General features: G+C 33.1%; 1 protein-coding gene across 1 annotated transcript; it reads right to left on the reverse strand.

Moving 5' to 3' along the window:
* Window positions 1-898: 898 nt before the first annotated feature.
* Window positions 899-24636, reverse strand: LOC129902068 (xanthine dehydrogenase 1-like). The gene is given in 14 exon segments (XM_055977095.1): window positions 899-1294; window positions 1652-1825; window positions 2351-2587; window positions 6011-6145; window positions 6635-6796; window positions 7068-7289; window positions 7424-7708; window positions 8262-8501; window positions 9271-9585; window positions 9716-9958; window positions 11197-12705; window positions 12988-13096; window positions 13939-14038; window positions 24442-24636. Coding segments are annotated over 14 exon segments (4068 nt in total). The 5' UTR covers window positions 24536-24636; the 3' UTR covers window positions 899-1051.
* Between the last annotated feature and the right edge of the window lie 1528 nt (window positions 24637-26164).

Below are 26164 nucleotides of genomic sequence, written 5' to 3' on the forward strand. Positions count from 1 at the left end.
GTAAAATAGATAGAAATAGATAAATTATTCATTAATTTTAGAAAGTGGACAAATATTGTTGGACATTCCAAAATAGTACAGGGGCCAAGTAAAGATGTACGGAGGGAGTAATACATATACAATTTTATTTTTTTATATACAAAAAATATTTATTATAATATGTTTTGTAAGTATTTCTTAAATTAGTTTATGATTTTCAATGTTTACATATATTATTTCATATTTGGGCTTGTAATATGACTTAGAGCCCGTTTGAATTGTCTTTTTGTGAGTTTTTAATATGTTTTACTAAGACAGTGCCTCAAAAATGGCGTTGTACATCTTATTTTTTTTAATTTTATTTATTCAAATGTCTTTAAGACGCCATTAAATAATATAATCACGCGATCAATGGAACAACCTTCATTTGAAAACTTCAAGTCCGGCATTAAATCACATGATGAAGGGAACAACCTCTTTAATTTAATCTCTTTTTCGATCACGGTGTAATTGTAAAAAAAATCAAGAAAATTGAAAGAATCAACTAAAACTAAAACCCAAAAAACCGACATTAGATTGATTTAATTTGATTTATAAGTTTAATAAACTAATATAATTAATTTAGTTATTTTTTAATTAAAAAATCAAACCAAACTAACCAATGTACCCCCTAATGAAAAGTACACATAATATTTTATAAAAATAAATATAACACTTCAATTAAAATAACAGCATATTTTGTACGTAATTTTGATCATCTTGTCATCACAGTATTTCTTTTAAGACAACTTTCGAAAATACTAACTTCAAATTTGAAAACTCAGCCAAAATCAACTAGAAATTCTCGTCAAACATCGTCGAAATTGATATATAAACTCCAAAAAAAAAAATCTCAATCAATTTCAACAATACCCAAAGCAAACAAATAATGATTTTAGAAAACTCAAATTAAAAATCAAAGCTTCAAAGTTACACATTATTATAAAGTGTTACATAATGTTACAGGAAAATGTAAAGAAGGCATCATATGAAGCTCTAAGAACTGCTTCACTTATTCAGTACAGTACAACCATCAAACACTTAGCTTTGGGCGAAAATTAGAATCCACAAGTAATTGTGTAAATTCATCGGAGCAAGCCATTCGAATACGCTCTGGAGTGGCTGGATTATCAAGAGGGAACCAGTCGTTGTAACCAGCTTCCATCCTTGCAGATTTTATGGCATTCTTGATGGCGAAAAAGACAGATGAGGCAAGAAAGAAGGGTGGTTCCCCTACTGCTCTAGAAAAATGGATAGCCTTGGGGTTTGGGGCATTCTGTTGGTAAATGTCAAGCAGATTGTTAATGGCAAACTTAAGATATGGTGTGCAGATGCATATGGACTTCCAAATAAAAATAGGAATATCATGGAAAAGCCGAAAATTATTCAAGAATAAAGAAACAATATACCAAAAAAAGGGCAGCCCGGTGCACTAAAGCTCCCGCTATGCGCGGGGTCCGGGGAAGGGCCTGACCACAAGGGTCTATTGTACGCAGCCTTGCCTTGCATTTCTGCCAGAGGCTGTTTCCAAGGCAGAAACAATATACCAGTTCAAGTATAATCATACTTAGATTTTAAGCAGTTCAAGAAATGGTGCATATCAGCTCATTGATGGAATTAGCAGTAAACTTACTTTCAAAAGAGAGACATTAAATATGGAAGGCACATCATTCAAAGATGGAAGCTTGTAACTTCCAGGTCCAGATGTGAATAAGTATCCAGGTGGAATCCACTTGTGTGATTTATCGCCCCATTTCAGCTCTTCCAGTGCTACCCATCCCAGACCCTGTAGAAAACCTCCTTCTATCTGCATCAAGTATATAAGGAGTATGCACGAACGTTAGCAAAGCTCCATTTCAGATGCAAGGATCTAGTGAGGTAGCGGTTCTAGTTCTATCCAAATGTAGACAATAAACTGCAAGACCGCAAAAGTGGGAAGTAATGGCGCTCTACATAATGTATGCAAGTCACCATTTTTTAAATATCAGCACATTAGGAGAAAAGAACGAATAAAATGAAGATCTGATAATCCCTATCAAATTCAGTACAAAGTACAAACAAATGGAAACCTTCTCTACTTTTAGGAAAGTGAGGTAGGCTTTAGAAATCTGATCTCTGTTCTTTTTTCTTGCTTACCATTCAAAATGAAGATTACTCAAACATTACCTACATGTTGATAGATCTGGAAAAAGCCACAACTTGCAGCTTCAATTTACCAATCGATAGTCTACTTTTAAATTCATATAACCAAATTATTTCATTAAGCAGACCAGTTAAGCAAATGAAAAAATCAAAATGTATGCACAAACAGTACAGAGAGAACAACAATAACCTGTCCAACATCAATCGCTGGATTGAGGGAGAATCCAACATCTACAAGAACATCTGATCTCCTAGTATGGAAATCGCCTGTCAATGTGTCGATTTCAACTTCGGAAAATGCAGCACCACTGGTGTAGTACCTAAATACATTGCCTTTTCCAGATTCCCAATCAAAGCCAATGTCAGGTGTAACGAAGAACCCATGAGCAGAAAGGTCTATTCTCTCCATGTAGCACGCACTGACAAGCTGATAGTTAATCAAAGACAAGACATGTGGTTAGTGGTCAATGTTCCTTTATTATCATCATGACAGAGCTGTAGAAGAAGACGGTGAAAATTTCAGAGTCAAGTTTTAAGGTAGAAACATAATTTATGTCGGATAAATAAAGAATTATTTTCTATTCCTGAGGGAGAGATAGAAAAACTTGCATAATTGTCCATCTGGGCTTGGTAGCAGCACACAGTGTAATTACACAAGAACATGCCATGGAAAGAAATTTTACTATTTGTGGCCAGAAGCTTTATTGGAAAATGAAATATACCAGAAAGAAAATCCTTGTGCTCCATTACCAGAAATTTTTCATGGTATATCTTTGCAAATTCCTAGCTTGTCCTCTTGTTTCAAGAAATTTCAATTAGAGTTCCTGATAGAGAAATGGATCTTTGTACTTGTTGAGATATACTATTAGCCATGTAGTTGAGTTATAGTAATTTTATGTAATCCCTTGTGAAGACAATTTATTTTATTTTATTTTTTATAATAAAGTCTTTATTTGAATAGATCATTATGTTTATTATATGTGAGTCCATTGCTTATATAGTAGACGATTTTGTGTATGGAGTTATTTAACTCATACACAGAAGATTAAAATCGTTGGTTCATATAAGTTATAAATTAATGTTCACAATCAAAGATGAAGTAGAACAAACATCTTGACAATTATAGCACAAGATTGAATATAATTTGATCTTAATTATGGAAATGGTAAAATTCCAACTTCTTGTGCTAGTACATTTAGTGTCTATTGAACGGACCAAATTGAGATATTCGTTTTGGTTCTGAATTTCAATAAACAATATCTCTAGATCATTACATGTACTTATACTCTTAATCTTGATATAATTATTATGATCTATGTAATTTGATTTATTATTTTAATATATTAAAAGTTGAGACTCTTTTAATGAGTCAATAAATTCCTAATAGATTGGATAATGACAAATCACATTAGTGAAATAATAATTAGTTGATAGAACCGTGTCTCGGTCTTGAGATAGAAGACACCCCTTTATGGTTGCTTATAAGTTTTCGCGTGAAACCTTGCAGGTGGATTTTTATCCGACACGTAAAATAAGTTAAGTATAATAATAAAGGATTAAGTTAGTCAATAAATTAAATTTTCAGAAAATTTGATTTAATTGATTGGTGTCGGTAATTCTAACACGGAGAGTTAAATAAGATGCAATGGTGGATTTCGAAATTAAATCGAGCAGTGCAATTACAGATTTTTAGTGAAATAATTTGTAATTTATTACGATATAGTTAATTCATTCTTTTGCAAATTATTATCGCAATTGGAAGCCTCTGTTAAATAACTCCATGGTCCTTACTATGCCTGACTAATTAACTGTATCTGAGAAATGGTAAAAAAATAGAAGAAATGATATAATCACGGATCTTTTGAAATAATATCTTTTAAAATTCAAACTTTTAAATGGTAGATAAAAGAAAAAAACGTTTTGTTGATTAAGGCAAAAACATTTCTGATTTTAAATGGCCATTTATGGTCTTTTATTGCCTCTTGAATAGCCCTAATTGTTGATTCTCTTACACCAAGAATTGGGCGTATAAAAGGGCATGTTGAGGGAAGAAGAAAGTATCCTTTTCTGAAAAGAAACAAATACTTGTCCACACAAGTTCGGTTAAAGATAGTTGGTCAGGTTAATAGTAGAAAGCAGCAGAAAGTAGCAATTCTGGATTCATCACTATTGAACAACATTTGTGAAAGCTTCAAAAGGTTAGTTTTCTGATTTTCGCAATTTTAATTTATATTATTATGTTAATATGTAAGTTTAAGATCCGTGATTACGTTTTCGATGCGTATATGAACTTTATACTCTAACAATACTTACTTTATTTCTTTTAATGGACTGCTTTGGACTGTTCTACCTCTAAGGTAGGGTCAGGCTTACGTACACTCTACCCTCCTCCGCACCCACTTTGTGGAACTACACTGGATATGTTTTTGTAGTATACAGAAATGGATTTTGGGCCTAACTCAATCTCAAAAATTAGCTCATAAGATGAGGATTGCCCAAGACCATATAAAGAGACCAATTTTTCCTCATCTCTCCGATGTGGGACTCAGCAGTTCCCAGGTAAATAATACACTCCATCTTTGGTATGGGATCTCTTTCCCAGCCTTAACTCTAACTTCCTACTAAACTAAAACTTTATGCAACTAAACAACAAGACAGCTAGCATTACTAAAGCTAAAATTCATGCTATGAAAAATCTCTCATCATCCAGCCTTTCTATGATCTTATGACTAGGAGTGTCATGATTCAACAATATTTTGTTTCAAAAGTCAACAGTTAAAAAGCATTCACCAAAATATTTATACCCCTCTCTTTGGCTACATATCCATGTGTTAAGTCCTCCATCTGCTTCCGTACTCACTGATACAAAATACCATCTGCCATCCTAGATGGGCAAGGCCTGATAGAAGGGATGTAGCACGCTAATTTCACAGTTATCTTCTCCAACTGTGATCAGCCAAGTCATAGACTCCATACATCATTTTTTGCTGGTTTTCGGGATACTCTTCTTCAAAATCAAGCCATTGTAGAGTAGAAAAGTAGAGAGGGGACTAATAGAGATCATTCAAAGATTTATGATTTTTTGAGTAAAATTACTTTCCTTCATATTGGTATTAGAGCCAGGCCCACATATTAAATTGCTCACGCTCCATATGTCTAGCCCGGGGCTTGCGGGGGTGTGAAGAGTCCCACTTCGGCAATGGGAAGGGAATTTAAATTCTTTATATAGTCTTGGGTAATCCTCACCTCTTGAAATAAGCTTGGCCCAAAGTCCATTTCTTTAACAGTTGGCAAAGGCCACATCTTAACCTTTTTGCAAGTGAGGGGACGTCACATCTTTGCATCCACTCCTTCAGAAGTGTTACGCTGTGAACTGCCGATAAGGAGGTTACTGTATTTGTGTCAAGAAACTAGGAGGAAACATTGTTGGGTAGGGACAATTAAATAATTTGAAGGTGGAAGGAAGGTGTGTCAGGACATATGCATATATCGCTCTCTATCTGAAAGATGATGTAGATTACGTCTTAAGCATAGAAAGATCAAGCAAAATGGAGAAAAAGAACACTAGGAAACAGAAACTAAACAGCCAATATAATAAGGTTGATCACAAGCCACAACTATTTGACAAATGCCTCCATGTTTTCTCTTTAATTTAATACTATTTATTGTACCTATTAAACCATTAAATTAAAGAGATTTTCAAGAAATTCATTTTATAATTTCCTCCCATCCTCGTCCACACATAAATCATCAATTTTAAATGACAGACAGAAGTATACCGGAATAGAAGTAAATTAACATAAATTCAAAATAGAAAAGATCATTTAAAAGCCAGGACAAAAGGAGACACCTCTGCAAAAGAGCTGAAGTTATTCTTGGATGCAATAGGTTCCATCCGTGCTTTTAGTTGCTTACATGCATCCAGTACTGCAGCTCCATACAGGTCAGAACTTACAGAAGCAGCTGTTGCCGAGGCATTTGGAACCTGGATTGGCAAAAAAGCCGATGAGACAAGCAATAATTTTCAGAAAGCGAATAACAAAAATAGCATGCAACACAAGGATTTTGAATAGAATTTGATGTGCTAAGAAGAAATCCCCTCCCCTCTCCCTATCCAAGGAACAAAGCACCGTTTATCCAAGGAAGATCAATTTTGCCTTCTCGGAAGATAGTTATTATATACTTCACAATTTTCAGGTTGCCAGTAAAGGCAGTGGCAAAGCTCAATAGCTACAGAAACTTAATGAAATTTAGAATATGTTCAAGTTCTTAATATTGGTTATTCAACTTCTTGTTTAGTTCATTATCTCTCATCGCCATCTAGCACATTCCTAGCTCTGTCTCGTCACAGTGTAATTTTAGAATTAAAATAAGTGTTAAGTCACATGATTCCCATGTATCCTTCAGTTTATTCACCAATAGGAAATTAGAAGCTTCAAACAATGATATTTGTTATTTGTCTCACACCCAATACCTTGTCAGTACTCGTCTCTGAAATGAACACTGCATTTAGAGGGATATTGAAGGAAGATGCAGCAATCTGGGCAAGCTTTGTATGCAAACCTTGGCCCATCTCCACACCCCCATGAGTGACTAACACAGTTCCATCTGTGTAAACTTGAACAAGAGCACCTCCCTGTAGTGAATCAGTCAGTGAATAACCAACATAGATCTTTGGGATTATACTTTATCATAAAATAAAATATGAAACACTCAGCATCAAACTAAGTATTGTTTACGAAGAACAGGAGCCAGTAGCTTGAGTTGGTCAGCAAACCTTTGCTGAAACCAGTGTTCGGATAATATAAAGGCAATATAATTGGCAATATAACTAATATCCTCATTTACTCAAAGGAACACGGACCTATGTGGGAACTCTAGGTTGTACAGCAAAGACACCAACTTACCTGGTTAAGAAACTTCGTAGTGAAAGATATCCCAAGGTTGGTTGGCACCATGGCAATACCTCGCTTTTTCCATCGATTATGGCGATTGAAATTTTCAACTTCTTTTTGAGCATTAATGAAGTCACAAGAAGATTTCAGTTCATTCCAGAGTCTCCCTAAGGTGCAGTCTTCAACTTTCTGACCATAATATAAGACCGATCCTTTACTTACGAAATTCATTTCCTGGTGAAAAAGAGAAACAATTTGTATATATCATCACCTGTGAGACTAAAGAAAGCAAGGGAAAATGAAGCAGCCGATATGCATCTCATAGGAAGAAAGACAATTTAGAAAATCATCAGGAGCACAAGGCGTACCCTTATTTCTTCTGGGATTTTGTTAACTTGCATGCCAATCCTCTCTATCCAATTCTCCACCATTAGCATAACCTGTGGGGCCCCAAATCCTCTAAAAGCTGTATTACTAGGAAGATTGGTGAAGCAGACATTTCCATAAACCCTCATATTTGGTATGTCATATGCATTGTTCGCTTGGAGCATAGCACCTTCAAGTACAGTAAGTGATAGATCTAACGAATTTCCACCATTATTGTAGATACGAAGATCAAAGGCAAGCACCTTCCCATCATTTGTAAAACCAACCTAAAAATAAGAACAGATTATTCAAATTATTTCTCCAATCCAAAAGAAAATACTACTTCCTCCGTTTCATTTTATGTGAACCAGTTTGACTGCGCACAGTTTAAGAAAGACAGACTTCTGAAACTTGTGGACTGAAACACGTCATGACATATGTGTGACTATAAAATCATGTCATTAAGGGTAAAATGAGAAGCTTAAATTAAATTATTTCCAAAAAATGCCTAAAGAATTCTTATCTGTTTATGCTGCTAAACAATTCAATGTCTTTCAGCAAACTGGAAAGAATACATATTCGACCATCACAATATGTAAGACACACTTACCATTTTGACACATTCCAAAAGGTTTGACACACTGAAATAACAAAAATCTGTTCACCAGATACTAGTTACACTAATTCAAATTTAAGCTACACTATCATGTGTTCCCCAGAAACGCTTGAAAAACAAATACCACAAAAGTGAATGAGTTAAACAAGCTTTCCCATGCCATACAGATGTTGCATGGAATGAGTCTAGCTGTGTATAACATGATGACAAACTCATCTATTTACCTTGTACTTTCCAAGAAAGCTATGTCGCTGCCCAGTTATCATCATGTCTATATCCCTATCCAGAATGAGTTTCACTGGACGATCCAATAGGTATGATGGAACAGCAGCTGCAGCAGCAAGGAAAGCAGATCTAGTCTCCTTGCCTCCAAATCCACCACCTATCCTTTTAGTCTTGCAAACCACTTTTGACATCGGAAGACCAAGAACGTGAGAGACACACTCCTGGTGCTTCTGAGGAGCCTGCAAAATAGACAATGATTCTGTCACCAAATTTTCAGCAGAGATTTTAAATTACAGGGATGTAGCATTTTAAGCTGGCTTTAACCTAATTCATATGTCGAACCAAACCAGGCTTACATCATAATAATGATCTGTAGAATTCTTAACCAACTTATGGAACTAACTAAGATTGAAGTCAAGGAGAACACTCATGACTAATTCTAATCTGACAATGCCAAAATTAGACAATTATAATTGATCACATATATATCATGTGAGTGTGAAAAGCAAAAGTATCCAGAGCAAAATGGAGAACTTTAGCAGGGAGCTATGCTTTTTATAGTCAAAGATAGGTTTTGCATCTTTTTTTACTTTGCGTCGAAAAGTAAAAGAGTAGCAGTACAGAACAAGCATGTAAAAATGCATATCATGGTCAAATGTGTGCCATCTGGGCCTTTCAAGAATACAAAAATATGCAGGGTATATTCTTGTGTTTTCTAACATCATCAACATCTAGTGCTCTTGGAAACAAGAGCAATTTAGTAACTGAAATTGACTTCCATGACAGGATTGAAGCTTTACAGAGAAGAAATGGCAGTCAACTCAATGGCCGATGGATAGCTTATTACCACCTTTTTAAAAGGATTATTAAAAATTACATCTAACCAAGCAAACAACAGGTGTTATGGGGAAAAAGATAAATGAAGAACCCAACACCACAATTAATGTCCTATAAACCAAGATATACTTCACAAACCATTAGAAAATGACTAGATTTCTGTTGAAGTACCTGGGTAGATGAGATCATGTGCACCTCATTGCCACTATCCACTGTCCATATTAAAGTGCCATGAGGCTCCAAATAAAAATGTTCCTGACCACCTACCCTAACTTCTCCTTCTATAATATGGTCACATTGACCTGATTGAAAACATTGTTCAACATCACCCATATTCAGACACCTTTCCGCATTAGGATGATAACTGTTAGCCTGTATAGCATCTTCTATTGATAAAACTGCAGGTAGCTCTTCATACTCAGCTTGAACCTTTCTAGCAGCAAGTTTTGCATTTTCATGTGTGTCAGCTACAACAACTCCGATAACCTACAAAATAATAGGATTCACCCAGAAAATAATAGGCCCAAGGTCCATTTCTTAAATATGAATATTAATCTATATTAGGATATAGATATATTTAAGCATGGAAACAATATCTCAAAGCGTGGTATCATACCTGACCCACACAAGTGACAAACTCGGTGGCAAAAACTTCTTCATCAGCAACAACTGCTCCAATTTTGTTGTTACTAGGTACGTCTTTAGCCAAAAAGATTCCAGCAAATCCAGGAGAGGACTTGGCACCCGAATCGTCTATTGAAAGTATACGAGCATGAGGTTTTTAACTCAATACCAAAGCAGCATGCAAACAATTGGGTGGTGTTGGCCCATCATCAGTATATTCTGCCTCTCCAGATACCTAAAATGTTACACATTTTCCAGCAAAAATATTAAGTGGTGATTTTGGACAAACATAGCAGATGAAGGATAACTATTTCAAAGTGCGTAAACTATAGACATCACGATTATTGTAAAAGTTTCCTTACCAGAAGAAAGGGCTATACCAAAGCAAAGTTAGAAGCAACAAAGGGGCCCAAAGTTGTTGGTAATTATTAATAAAGGAATACAATAATCCATTTACTTATTGGATCCAGGAATATTAAAGTGCACCAATGGTGTTTATCGATAGAAATATGCACCTACACAAACCAGAAAACATATAAAGTGGAAAAACTAAAACGTGAAACCACTACCCAAACACAATTTTTGAAAGCTAAATGTCTTAGTAGGCATTTTGCCACAGATTCCAAATATTTTCCTTTTTTTGGAATTTATGGAGTTGGAGTTGTGTTTGATTATACTTTTTGTCTCATGTTTGAATGTACTTAAATACAACTTCAATAGTGCAAAGTGAGTTGAAACATAGGTTATCAGTGTTTTTTTCGATTTTGAAATACCACTTCAAATTGGATTTGGGATTTTCATGGCCAAACACTAATTTCAAATAAAGTGAAAAATTATTCTGGAAAAAAGTGAATAATTTTTATGGCCAAAAGGTCCTTAGTTTAATAGCTTCTTCGCATAAATAGATTTTGGATTTCACCAGAAGTGTTTTTGATTTTATCAGCTCACTACATCTTTAGCTTTGTCGATGTAACAGGGATGCTACACTATTTTGCCAAACATATGAATCTGCTGGATGCTAAAAATGAATAAAGCTGATAACCTTATCAAAAAAAAAACTTGGTACCATGTCCCTTATGCTGTTAATGCAGATTCAATCCCAATATATACAATACAAGATCAGGAGAAGCAAGAAGGACCTAAAATCCTAAAATTCACTTTTTTATGAAACAATATCAGATGATTCTTTTGTGTACTTGTTCTTCTCAGAGTTGCAGAAGTAAAATAATAGCTACTGTCAGGAAAGCCATTAGAACAATGGTCATCCCAGTTCTTACGTCTGTTATGGCGTAAGATTTAGTGATATGCTAGGATATCAAGAAGCCTTTAAATGTTTAGCTGTTCTTCTTATCTGTAACATGCAACCTAGAATTTTATGTACTTCAGACTTCCATTTTTTGTATTCCAAATATAAACAGTACTGGAATAGACATCAATAAGAAAGCATAATTTTCATGTTATGAATGTTGTTACCTGAAGCCTTGATGAAAGATGAGCCTCAGGAGAACCCACAGAAGTACCCTGCTTCTTAATCTCAAAATCCTGAATTGAATTAATGGATTGTCGAAGTGATGAATCTACAGCTGAAATATGTGAAGCTGGAACTTTCTCAATAAATGATGGTTGTCCATCCATTTGATGACAAACCCACAAGAAAAATTTGAAGAAGAAACTAAACGTTAATGATTTTCGGAATTCAACCATCCCACCAGGTGCATCTTCCTTCAGCACAATTTCCTCCTCTAAAATTTTCAAAGCACCATGCAACAGCTCCTTGTTCCAATTTTTGCCGACTAAAAAATGACTAGTTTTTGATGCAACAAATGAAAATGGAGCAACCCCACCATACACAATCAAAGCATCTGAAACTACCCATTTCCGGTGCTTCTCTTCAAGGCAGACACGCATCCCAGAATTGACGATGGCAAAATCATCATCTCTCCTATGCGATTGCTTAAATTCTTTCACAAATTCAAATGGCCTATTCCAAGGCAATGATATTGACAGTAAAATTTCACTACTTCTGAGATCCACTTTAGAATTGCCCTTGAAGAAATTTTTAGCCAAACATGTTCTGACATTTCCTTTGCAGTCCATTATACAAAACTTTGCTCCTGCTGCTATCCAAAGAGGGTTCAAATCTGATATTGGGCTTGCGGTGCAGATATTACCACCAACCGATGCAACGTTCCGTATTTGTGTTCCACCAAACCACTTTATCTGGTCAATGAAAGCTCGACATGATGATGTGTCATACTCAGGACGCTCATCTCTTACCTTCTTTAATACATCCACGAGCAGTGACAATTTCACTGCAGCACCTATTTCTAAGCCGCAATCCTCAACTCTTATATGGTTAAGTTCAGGAACATGTGCAACAGATATTAATACAGGACAGTGAATTCTTTTAAGCCTGACTTCAATTCCCACCTCTAAATTTCCAACAACTAACTTGGCATCTGGAAATCTTGCTTTTAGATCCAACACATGTTGAAGTTTTAAAGGCCTGTGCCACTTTAGTCCATTTGATCCACTCAAACTTAAATAAGCCAATTTCCTTAATAAAAGTTCAGGAGGGAAAATAAGTTCTTTGCTGGTGTATGTGGTTCCATCAGTCTCATTGTGAAATGGCTTCCAGCCACAGCCATTGCTTAAGTTTTTCTCAATGATTTCTTCTTCACTACTTCCAGCCTGCGGCCCACATGAACAAGGCTTACCCGTTGAAGGACAGATAAACTCACCAGTACTAACGCCTTGTAAAGATGTGTTGGAGTATAACGCATTGTTAGTTTTTGCGAATACTCGAAATGCGTCAATAATTGGCCTATAACCAGTACATCGACATAAATTTCCTGCAAGATTTTCTTCAATTTGCTCTTCTGTAGGCGGTTCTTTAGAAGATCGTAGCAATGCATACATGGACATCACGAAACCAGGAGTACAGAATCCACATTGTGAGCCATGCGAGTGAGCCAATGATTCCTTTAGAATGTAGTGGACAAAGCAGGAGAGTCAGAAGAAAGTTGCATAAGGAAATATTTCCATCGAGTTAGATTTCTCAGATGGTCACTCAACTAATAGGTTATTATTTCAGAAAGTCAGTTTCTTTGTTGATAAAACTGGAATCAAGAAGAAAAATGATTTTCTGAGATAATAACTATTAGCTGAGTGACCATATGAGAAATCAACCCTAGTTCCATCAATAAATTATGTAGAAAAACCATGTGATGAAAAACAGGGGACATATGAAACCAACTAAGTTACCTGAATTGGATGCAATCCAGCTTTGCTGCTCCCGATTCCCTCCACTGTGATGACATGCATCCCTTCCACAGAATATAGAGGAGCCAAGCATGCATTTATTGCATGGTGCCTATAGAAACTTATAACATGAGAAACCAAATCTGATTTATGGAAATTTAGTGTTGGTCATATACTAACTCAATTGAAGAGATGCGCCCTGGGCCAATTAAATCAAGTAGACTTTACGTTTACCAAATTATTGCTAATATTAGTATTATCATTATGCTTTTTATTTCTTCACTATCCATATCGTCCACTAGTTTCTCTTACTCTCTATGTCAACTACATTCGCCGTGGACTCACATTCCACATCCTAAGAGAACTCCTTGCAGAGTAAGAAAAGGTATTAAAGTTAGCACCCAAGGATGTGGCCTAGTGGTCAATAAAGTGGGTTGAAAACCATAAGATCTCAAGTTCAAATCCCAATGTTGACAAAAAAAATACTAGATGATTTCTTCTCATCCATACAAGCCTTGGTAGACAGAGTTACCCGATACCTGTGTTGGTGGAAGGTAGAGGGTACCCCATGAAATTAGTTGATGCGTGCGCAAGCTCCTTCAGACACAAAGGATATAAAGAAGTGGTATCAAAGTCCAATTTACTAACAGTATCACAGCAAGCTCGTGTTCCTGGATACAAGAATGAAGATTATATATCTTGCACATAATTGGTCATTTCAAGTTTTGGTAGTAGAGGCCTGTTTTTATTGGTGGTGGGTGTTTTCTTATGGGAAGGGGGTTTATATACCAGCCAAAACCTTACATAGTATTCATGAGAAACAAGAAAGTTTATTCATTTTTCAAGAAAGCAGTTGCAGAAATCATTGCTACCCATTTAGTCATGCGTATCCTACGCCCAAGCACAAAAGGAACAACACAGACTTATTATAGACATAGATGAAAAGAGACTCACACGCATTTCTTCGAATTCTGATCAAAATAAGAAATCATGACAGTGCACGCCCCACAGCCACCTTGACCACAGCCTAGCTTGGTACCTGTCAGGCCTATCTCTGTATGGCCAAAGAAAGAGCAACTTCAGAGAAACCATCAGAATGGAACAGAGAGAGAGCATAGAAATCCAGATTAATTATCTGAACAGAAATAGAAACTACAAATTCCTGAAGAGTTGGGCAGAAAATAGAGGCTAAGAGGTGTAGTGAGTTCCGACGACAAGGAAAAAACATTAAGAGGTGTAGTGAGTTTCGACGACAAGGAAAAAACATAGTCAATCAAAATTACAGATCCAACAACTTGAAAATGGACACACCAAATTTTTACCACCATATAAGTATGGGTTGTTTAACTTACTATTACTAAAGGGAAAATACAAATACATTGATAGCCAAGCCAGCAAGCCACAAACATTTATGAACATGGATATCGAATTAGATTGATAATATTTGATTCTAATAGATAGAAAAGTGGGAAAAGGAAGAAAATGGTTATTGAAATTTTTTAAATATATACATATATATTAAATGATATAGAAGGTCATCAGATTCAGCCAGAAGCAATTTACAAGGCCAAACACCAACAGAAATTAAAACTACCGAAAATTTAATTAATTACACATGCACTGAGATGAATGCATCAATTTTTATAAAATTCTAAGGAGAGTGAGTGAGGTAAGAGAAGAATGAAGACCAAACATTTGAACAAGAGAGGACACTGTGGCAAAGAAATGAGCATCAAGAGAAATTATAAACACTAGAACCGTGAAGACTTACTAAAGCCGCATCTACATATCAGATATCACTGACATCTATATATGCATGTAATGGGACATTCAACTATGCTCAAATCAAGAAGATACAAGGACTTCTTTGTTAGAAAGTGATTTGGACATTTAAACACAGGTCAGATATTGTAATATTTGTACACTACCAATCTGAACTATAACCTCATGCTTTTCTGTAAAGATGTAGATTTAATTTGGGGGGGGGGGATTTTTTTTCCTTTATTTTTAAACCGAGAAATCTCCGAGGGTCTATGGCACATGGTTCAAAACTCAGAATAGGCCTGCCCCTCTACCCTTCTCCACTTAACTTCTTTTTTCCTTTATATACCATACCTATGGGTGAGTGGAACTTTGCACCCCTAACCATGCATATATTAAGATCCAACTGCAGAAAGCTAGCTTCCAAAAGCTGCATTACAGTGATGCTCAGTTACAAAATTAATTCTCTCCAAAGGTGAAATTGTACAGAAGAGAGTAATTTCCACCCAGTTCATGTATATTTCCTATCTATAATGATACTTTTTCATTATTTCTGTACTTGCAGCATTAAACAGTCTTTATTTATGTCAAGCAAACTTAAAATTTCTTTTAGGCCAGTGAAGTGGAGAAAATATGGCGTAACAGACAGAATATAAAGAAACACGAAAATATACTATATGAATAGTTGCAGATTGAAGATAGCTGAATCCTTTAAGCAGTCAGATTTACACTTAACACAAATCTCAAAAATGAACATGTTCACAAGAGTCAAACAAATACAGGAACACACATCTACCCACTTGAACTTGACATACTCAGCTCCAGGGGCGAAAGCCAGATAGTGTCGAACCTCACCAAAAAATTATACTATTTATACATGCTTAAAATTATTTTCTACGTATATACTTGGATTTTTTGGTTAATAAAAATGTTGGCTCTGGCATTGCTCAGCTCTACAAAGCTAGAGCTGGAGCAGAATTGAATGCCAGAATAGTCACTCTAACTTATAGTAATTGGACACTGTTACAGAATGTATATAGACTTAAATCTTAGTAACGTACATAGATATATTAAGGTAGCAAATTTATAGTAATCTCTCCTAATTTTAGCACCTAATGTATTGTATTTATGCATTTCTCACCTAAGATCTTTCATTTGATGGATTACATTGTAAAAGCGCTTCATCTTGTTTTGGCTGTGTGTAACGAAAGAGGTCTGAATTTCGAATCGACCACTCTTAAAGTGGTCATTCTGTGTCACCGCAACCACAGGAGGAGGCGGAGTAACTTTTCCGTCCCAACCAGTCTTCTCCGGCGCGCCACCCGTATAGAGCCTGTCCATCACTAGCCGGCGCGTGTTCCGGCCGAATGATTTGGGCCTTGAATTTCCGGCGTCTGCTCGTCATTTCCGGCGCATATTTTTTTTGTTTTTTTCTAATTTAAAATTTATACTCCGTTTTACTATCCGAATACTTAACTTTTGTTTGGTGGATGGTTGTTACCTATTATTTCGTAATGTATTATATTATATTGTATTGTATTATATTATATTATATTATTTTTATGAATATAATGTTTGGATAGATTGTATCATTCTTTATCATTACATAATGTAATACATTCATGATTCGAATGATAAAACTTAAAAAAAAAAATAGTATATGGATTAGAGTTACTATGAAAAAGTAGGGTGATAGATGAAATATAATTATTAAATAATAAATAAAGATAAAATGAGAAGAAAATATTAAGATAACGATGCAAAAGAAAATATTAAGGTAACGACACGAACACACCAAATCGATCGTTATATAAATGAGTCTTTTCATCGTTATCTAACGATGGATTTAAATGATACGATACAATAGAATATAGGTAACAATCAAAACAAACATTATATTTAAACTAACAATACAATACAACGGGGAACAACCATCCAAACAAGGTGTTATAGTCCCGCCGTTAACTCATTTTCAGCGGGTCAGGAATTGAATCAGGTATAAAATGAAGATAAAAGTGTTAAAAATATACCTAAATTTTTGTTTTTTTTTAGTTTAGCGGAATGACCTGGAGATTCCTGTATTTGGCTCCGTTTGTCACCTGAACCCTTCTACTCATGACTTTGTCAACTGAACACTTACAGTTATTAAAACACATTATTTTAAACCTCTTTGATCATGTGTATCTCTCAATCGCGCTGATGTGGATAACACATTACAATCCACATCAAATATAAATTGCCACATATTTTTTTATTACAAATAGTATTTTTTTTAAAAAAAATCTTAAACTCATCTCCAAAGCCTTTTTTTATCGATTTCTTTCTAATTTTTCTTCACTTTGCATATCTTTCATCTATTTTGCTATTTAGATCTTATCTTATCTTCTTTGTTTCTTCCCTTGTAAATTTTTTGTGTTGAAGAGGAATTAGAGACAAGTAAAGATTTGTTACGATATTTTGTTATAAATTTTGTTATTTAATGATGTTGATAAAGCGACTAAAATAGAAGGTGAGAGAAAGAAAAGAAGAAGATCAAAAGATGGGTCACCGTAGAAAAACTTATCCAAAATGCTTTATATAAAATTACATTCAATTTTAAAAGCATCAAACATATGTATTTCAAAAATCCATCTAAAATCTTGCTCTATTTCACAATCAAGAATCTCCTTTTTTTTTGTCCTTTTTCTTTTACCCAAATCTAAATAAATACCATTTTTTCCAATCACACTAAAATTCTCAAATGATAGAAAGAATATGAAAAAAGATAGAGGAAGAATTGTGTGTAAGAGTACGAGAAGAGATAGAGAAGTGTGTGTTGGTGGTAGGGGTTGGGCGGAAATTATGAGGAGGAAGAAGAAGGTACAGTAGATTGGGGATGGAATTTTTTTAAAATTGTTATATTTTTTTTTTTAACTTCAATATTTTTTTAAATTAAAATAATTGTTTTCACTAGCTTTTAAACGAGTGTAATCATACTTTTTATCTGATTCAATAAAAAAATGTCACATAAGCTTGATCAATGATCAAAGGGGCTTGAAATAATGTGTTTTAATAACTTTAAGTGTTCATTTGACAAAATCGCACGTAGAAGGGTCTAGTGACAACTGGAACCAAGTAAAGAGGTCTTCTAGGTCATTCTGTCTTTGAGTTTCATACCTAAACTATTGGTAGTGTGAGTTTCGTACCTAAATTATCACTTATTTGTTTGAAAACACACCTCTCTTTTATTTCATTCTCAACATGATGTGCGTATTACACTCTCTCTTTCATTTAAAAAAAATATGTCACATCACATTCCACATGGACACAACATTTCACCTTAATAAAAATTAAATAAATTATTAGAATTAGTTAATATTAAATATTAAAGTATTACTATCCTAAAAAAATATATATATTTTTCCTATCCACTCTACCACTTTCTCTCACCATAACCCCCCCCCCCCCACACCCCACCACCACCACCACCACCACCATTTTTTAGTTTTATTTTTTTTAAATTTCTTTTATAAAAGTTTTAACAAAAAAAAAATCTTATTTCATCCCCCCCCCCCCTCTCTCTCTTCAAATAATAATTTAGATATTATTTATTTTTTTTAAAAATTATTCTACCCCGACTCATCCAACCTTGCTTCCAATTTTTTTTCATTTTGTGTTAGATATATACATATGATTTTAGAAAAGTATTTTGTACTTGCCGCAAAATCTTTTTTAAAATAATATTTTAATTTCTGTTATATTCGATATGCAAGTAGAAAAAAGATATTTTTCTAAAAATATAGGTACATATCTAACACAAAATAAAAAAATGTAAAAAAAAATAAAAAAAAATAAGAGCGGAGGGTTAGATGGGTGGGTATAATTTTACTTTTTTAAAAAAATAAAAGAAATAACATTTTTTTAAGGAAGTAGTGGGGAGGAGGTGAAGTATGAATTTTTTTAAAAAAAAATAAAAGGACGGGGGATTGTCGAGGGGAGGGGGAGGTGGTGAGAAAAATATTTTAATTTTTTTAAAAAAAAATAATTTTTTTTTTCAAAAATAATTTCTTTTTTGGATAGAAATACTTTAGTTTTTAACTTTTAACTAATATTAATAGTTTATTTAATTTTTGTCAAGGTAAAATATTTTTATCCATGTGAAATAACATGTTGCAAGATTTTTTCAAAAATTAGAGAGAGTGTATTACACACACCACTGGTGTGTTTCTCAAACGAATAAATGAGAGTTTAGGTATGAAACTCACACTTTCAATAGTTTAAGTATGACAATCAAGAAAAAGTGATAGTGTAAGTGTGTTTTGGGCACTTATCCCGTATAAAATGTGTCGAGTCCTAAATAAATTCAAAATTAGAGTTGTCACGACATTAACTAAATATCGGAAATTGTATTTCTGATGAAAGTGACCATGTATGCTAACTAAATAATACTTCTTTCGTCCATCTTTACGTATTTACTGTACTATTTTGGAATGTCCAACAATATTTGTCCAATTTATAAAAATCAATGAATAATTTACCATGATGTGTCTATATCCTTTCTATTAAATACTATTTATTTTTCAATGTTTATATAACTTGTATTTAATAAGAATGATTTGATTCCATTGAAATGTATACTCTTTCTATTCAATATCAAATCATATTGAATTAATTTGATATTGTAATAATATACTCTTTCCGTTCTATTTTATATGGTACCCTTTTCTTTTTAATCCGTTCTAAAAAGAATGTCACCTTAATATTATTAAAAAAAATTAATTTTAAAATTCTTCTTTCACCCTTAATGAAATGATTTACAAATATATAAATATTGTTTTAGACCATAAGTTGTAATTTTTTTTTAAAGCATTGTGCAAATCAAATGATGTCATATAAAATAAAACAGAAAGAGTAATATTTTAACAATCACAATCAGCAAAATGAATTTTAAATACCATATTATATTATGGCATATTCATCCCTAGAATTAAGTGTGAAAGGAAGAAATTAAACACTGACCCCACATGATCACAGAGATGCTGCAAATGAAATACTTGAAAATAAGAGAGTTAGTAGGCAGGTGAAGCACGTATACTATTTGCTAATTCTCACTCTATAAGAGAATTTATATTCTATTTTATATTGGAAAAAGAATACTTGTACATAAAATAAAATTTTAAAAAACTATTTATAAGTGGTTAACACTTTACTTTCATACTCCACTTATTTTTAACTGTTAATTCATGTTTACTGTTTGATATCATCGGAGTATATATATACACTCTGATGAAATCAAAGAAAACACTATTCGATTACTCCTTGATATCATTAGAGTATATATATATATATATAACATGTAGTGTTTCAGTGAAAAGATTATTCAATTACAATTTGATACCATCAAAATATATAGATATCATCAGAGTATATATATACTCCGATGGTATCAAAGATGAAAGAGCAGTGGTTCATGAATAATACAAGGGGGTAGGCGGCTAGAAAGTTTGAATCATGGGTCTAATTCGAATAAAATTTGGGTTAGATCCAATTTGAATAAATATTTCGCCTAGTAGGTACAAATTTGTGTAGTTTTCCCTTTTATATTTTATAGAAATGACATAATGGTGTGGTTCAGTGAATAAAACAAAGGGGTAGGTGGATAAAAAGTTTGAATCATGGGTCTAATTCAAATAAAATTTGGGTTGGATCCAATTTGAATAAATACTTTGCCTAGTAGGTACAAATTTGTATAGTTTTTTCTTTTATATTGGGATAATACACAAGTACCCTATCAACTATAATCGAAATCGCTAGGATACACCTTAACTATACATGGTCCTATTACCCTTCTAAATTATTTTAAAATGTAATAAACACACCCTTCAGTGCTGAGGTGGCACAAAGATTGTGTTCACTCTCTTGGAGGCAAGTGAGAGACGAAAAAGAAGTATAAAATCTGACTAATTTGGACGCATGTCCATTTTCAATTGGACATTTTCATTATTAATTAATACACATAAGTAATTAACATTAAAACTTAAATTAATATCTTTTTAATTAAATTTTTTTTTCATTATGAAATAGAGTCCAATTTTATCATTTTTAGAAATATAAATATTTTTTTCACAACATACTTAAATTGTCGGTGTTTTTTTCTAGATATTTCATCAATTTGTATAATATTGGAAGAATTTTTCTTTTTCTTTTTCTTTTTTACTCAAAACATTTAACATGAAATTTGAAGAAAAAAATTACATATTAGAGATTTAGTTTAGGCAATATATGGTGAGCACAAATTAAATTAAAATTCTTTTTTAATTTTTTTTTTTAAATCTGATGATTTTTTAATTTTTTGCTAGATCTGATGATTTTTAATTTTTTTTTAGATCTAACAATGCACTGACGTGGAGAAGAGTGTAAAGCACCTCCCTTCATGTGAGTGATTAAATAAGTTTTAGGATGTGTTTATTACAATTTAAAATAATTCAGAAGGTAATAGGACTCATATATAATTAAAGTGTGTCTTAACAATTTCGATTATAGTTAAAAGTACTTGTGTAATATCCCATATATATTTTATAGAAGTGGCATAATGGTTGATCAAGAGGGAAAAAAGTACTTTTCATCAATCACAAAAGCATTATATTTCACGTTTACCTAATATTTTTGGACAATTCAATGCATAAAATACTTTGCGTCAGTATTGTTAAACAAATTTAACAATAAAATAATGTCAAAACGAGGGAATATGAAATAGGAAAACAAAAGAAAACAATAGATTGAAAATAGAGAAAGTTTGATTATTGATGATTTGACGTAGACAAGAAAATATTTGTGTATCGGCAAACATTAGTAGTATACTATTTAACATATTTATAATTTCACATAATGAAATTTGTTATTATACAAATTTATAATTATACAAATTTAAGGATTCATATACAAATTTCTAACGTGAAATTTATATTTGTATTTTTCGGGATTCATATACAAATCAGTGGGGGCTCGTATATAAATTTCTAACAGTTTGTATTTGTATACAAAGCGAATTTAGAACTCATATTCAAATCTTTGAAGCAAATTTGTATTTGTATATACAATGAGCCCGTTTGGATGGGCTTTAAATTGGTCAAAACCAACTTAAAACCTCTTTTTAGTTTTTGAATCTTTTTAGTTTTTGAACGTGTTTGTCTAATGCTAATTTTAAGCCATAAAGTTTTTAAAGTCAGTCAAAAATGAAAAGTTAGGATTTCTAACTTTTTTTTTCTAAGTGCTTAAAGCCATTTTGTTTAACCATGGAAATTACTTTTATACCCTTATATTTTAACTAAATTCCCAAATTATCATTTTTATTCTTTTAACCCTAAAATTCAAACACTTATTTTCAACATAAGCACTTTTATCCAAACACTCAACTGCTTATTTATAAAAATAACTTTCAGCACTTCAAAGTTCTAAAAGTACTTCATACATAAAAGTTACTTTTTTAAGCCATCCAAACAGGCTTAATATCTATGAAAACTCAATTTATATAATGCAGCGAGATGTATAAATGTAAAAGTCCAATTTGTATAATGCAACGACATATACAAAAGGAAATTGGTATAGCAACTAGAACTATATTTATGAAACATAATTAAATAAATTATAGCTAAAAAACCTAATTATGTTTCAAGTCTTTACGATTTTTGAAAGTTCCTCATTATAGGTTAGTTTCAGATTTGGTCTAACCGCCCCACCCCCACACCACCACCACCCCGTTGACTAATGATGTCACGTGGAACACCCCAAACCCCCCTCCCCAACCAAAAAAATGGAAAATTTATGTAAACAATTTTTTGTGCCTGGAAATAGCCTAGACAAGAAATAGTGTACAAAAAAAGTACTCCATTGATTAAAAATTGATGCGTTGGTTACAAAGTCTATACATCATCAATTGTGTGAGAGAGAGGGTGCATAATTATCGAATAAGGACAAAAACGTAATTTACATTTGAACAATCTGATGCACAAAACATGATATATGTTAATAAAGTTTGGAGAAATTCACATTCCAATGAATTTGATATAAATTATTTATCTTAATTCAAATATTAATGACTATTTTTACAATTTAAACTCGTGACTATTGTCACCGACCCCAAGTGGTGATCTTTTACATGGACCCACCTATCCCCATCGAAATTGTCCTTAAAGCATAATGGCTGATCAAGGGCAAAAAGATAATTTTGATCAATTATACAAGTGTTATATCTCATGTATTCACTCAATATATACAGTTCAATGAACAAAGTATCATGCGTTATAGAATTTGAAGAAAGTCACATCTCATAAGATATGATATAAACAGTTTATCTTAGTTCAAATATAAATAACTATTTTCACAATTCAAATTCATAATAGGAGTTTGTTTTTTTAAAAAAATCAATCTCTCCCAACTCTCCTTAAATGCTTTGTGTAAGTTTTAATAATTTGTCTATTTTTATGGTCATTTCTATTAACACCACTTTTTTATAGGATGAAATTTTTTCATTTTGGCAATGAAAGTATCCACTAAAAGCTAGAGTTAATTTTTGTTTGCACATTTTTGGTTACTCTGCATAATAACTATTGAATAATATTTTTTATTTAAATAATAATAATAATAATAATATATTCGATGAGATTCTACCAATAGATTTGGAGAGGATAAAGTATATGCATGTCTTGCTACTATCTTTCCATGGTAGAGAAATTATTTTTGAAAGACCTCGGCTCAAACAAATTAAAGCAGTAATTAAGAAAAGAGAAAAAGGTCTGATATGATCCTCAACTTTGTCATTTAGAGCTGATATACCACTCGTTATAAAAGTGACTCATATATACCCCTACTGTTACACAAATGACTTACATATACTATTTTCTTCTAACAGAAGTGAAAAGTCAATTTTAAATTTAGTTTAAAATTTTTTTTATTAAGAAAAAAACATTCATGTAGGATATATTTTATACTTCTCACAATTTTTTTTATTCAACAGTTGGTTTGAATTTATTATTTTGATGATCAAATTTATGTTTTCAATGACTATCTTATAAAATTTGTCGTATAAGCCCCAATATTTTTTATAGAATACAAAAAATATTTTATAATATCTCCGAAATAATTACTTTGAAATATTTTTTCTATACTTTTTTCTCTTTTTTCATTCACATTTTTTCCCTTATATTCTTACACTAAAGAATGAAAGAAAAATAAAATAAAAATATGAAACTCAAATAATGATAATCAAAAATTAAAAAAAATCACGTATGAAAAGAATCACATATACCCCTACATGAATGTTTTTTAAAAAATATTAATTTAAAATTATTATTTTCACTTCGGTTAGATAAAAATATATATGTGAGCCATTTTTGTAACAGTAAGATTATATACGAGCCATTTTTATAACGGTAGGAATATATGTGAACTACTTTTATAACGAGTGGTATATCAGCTCCAAATCACAAAGTTGAAGATATATCAAACTTTTTTCCCCCAAAAAAAATGATAGTGGAGAGAAATATGATAACTAACAGCAAAGTAGCGTGAAGCATATATGCAAAAAATCGTAACAACGACAACAACAAGGTGCAATCACCTTACAATAGTAAATCAAAGATAATATCAAATGCCAAAAGCCAAAAACTACATCAATAGGCTATTAAACACACTTTAAAGCTCAAAAATGTAACTAACCTCTAAGATACTCAAGAAGTGTCAAATGGGCTAAGCAATCAGGCAACACTCGACGAACTCCATTAACATACAAAATTGCTTCATTTAACTCCATTAATTAACTCCAAGAATTTTGTTTCAACAATGAAAATCTGTTTAGCTTTGATGATTATTGAAGGAAACAAAGAATAGTGCTATTTTATTTTATAGAAGAGCACAATCATTGGGCAAGGGCAAAATAATACTTTCAATCAATTGAAAAAGTGTTATTCACTATTCACTCGATAATGTCCTTTATATTTCTGAGTGGCCGAGCTACGTTAGAACATATGGTGGTTAATCTTCATTCCAAGATTATATTCTGTATAGAAAAAATTGTATTATATATATCGAGCAAAATATAAATTTTGATTTTATCACTGATATTTTATTATTATAGAAGAGTCATTCTCGTTGAACAACGACAAAAGAAATTATATTCAATCATAGAAACTCTTAGATCTCATTTGTTTGCACTTAATGAAGGTTTGAATCTTAATTATTCAGATTCAGCTCATTAAATACATTTGATTTTTAGGTCTGAATCTGAACCATTCTGATTCGACCTATTGAGTGCATTTGTTTCTTGTTTTAAAAGCCTTCTAAAGGATCTGAAAAGATATAAGCGAATCAGATCTGTAGGAGAGTTTTAACAATATTTAGACTTATTAAATACGTTGTAAAATAATTACGATTCTCCTCTCTCGCTCTTTGCACGACTTTATTAAAAAAATATTTTAGACCACTAATTTTATTGAGACTTCGTATGATCAAACCGTCTGTGAGCGTACAGGGAGGGTTATCAGTGGTTGCTTATGAGGCCAAATTTCATGCACTGTCCAGGTACGCTACTCAGCTGGTCACTACTAAGGAGAAGAGGATCAAGTTGTTCGTGAACGGGTTGGACCTTGAGTTGCAGGTACTTTCTATTCATATGACTTCTTCCGGCAGGAGCTTCAATGAGGTCACATATTTTGTTAAGAAACTTGAAGGTGTGAGGAAGGATGGGCAAGCCAAAACTTTGGCTAAAAGGCCCAAGAGTGCAGATAACTTCCAGGAGTCTTATTCTAGAGGGTTAGGCAGACCGATGATTGTTGTCCAACCAATTCAATCAGCACTGCTCGGTTCTACTAGTAGCTTTTCAGGTACTCCGCAGCAGTATCAGGCCCATGAGAGCTAGGGAGCATCATTTTCAGGTAGCCGTCTGTCTTTTAATCGCAGCTTTTTTAACTTTGGAGAGCCAGGCCATGTACGGAGGAAATGCCCTCACTATCGCGGGACAGTTTCAGCACCGAAGCAGGCCAGAGCAGTGGTCCCAACAACTGGAGGGATGGTGGCAAAGGACATCTATAAAGTGGGCGAAGATAAATCTGAGAGGCCGTGGGGGCGAGGGCAATAATAGTGCAGGTCAGGTAGCAGTCCATCCAGGTAGGGAAGTGGCCCGTCAGGATGACCGAGCTCAGTTTTATGCATTTTCAGGCAAGATCGAGGCAGAGACATCTGACACAATTATCACAAGTACTATACTTGCCTATTACCAGATGGCTACTATGTTATTTGATTCAGGTTCTACTTATTTTTATGTGTCTGTAAGATATGCCTTGGGTTTTGATGCATTGTGTGATATATTGGATGCCCCTGTTCATGTTTCTACCCTTGTTAGAGAGTCAATCATAGTCACCCATATGTATCGTTCTTGTTCTAT

The sequence above is a fragment of the Solanum dulcamara genome, chromosome 9, assembly GCF_947179165.1.
Source record: "Solanum dulcamara chromosome 9, daSolDulc1.2, whole genome shotgun sequence".
Taxonomy (NCBI): domain Eukaryota; kingdom Viridiplantae; phylum Streptophyta; class Magnoliopsida; order Solanales; family Solanaceae; genus Solanum; species Solanum dulcamara.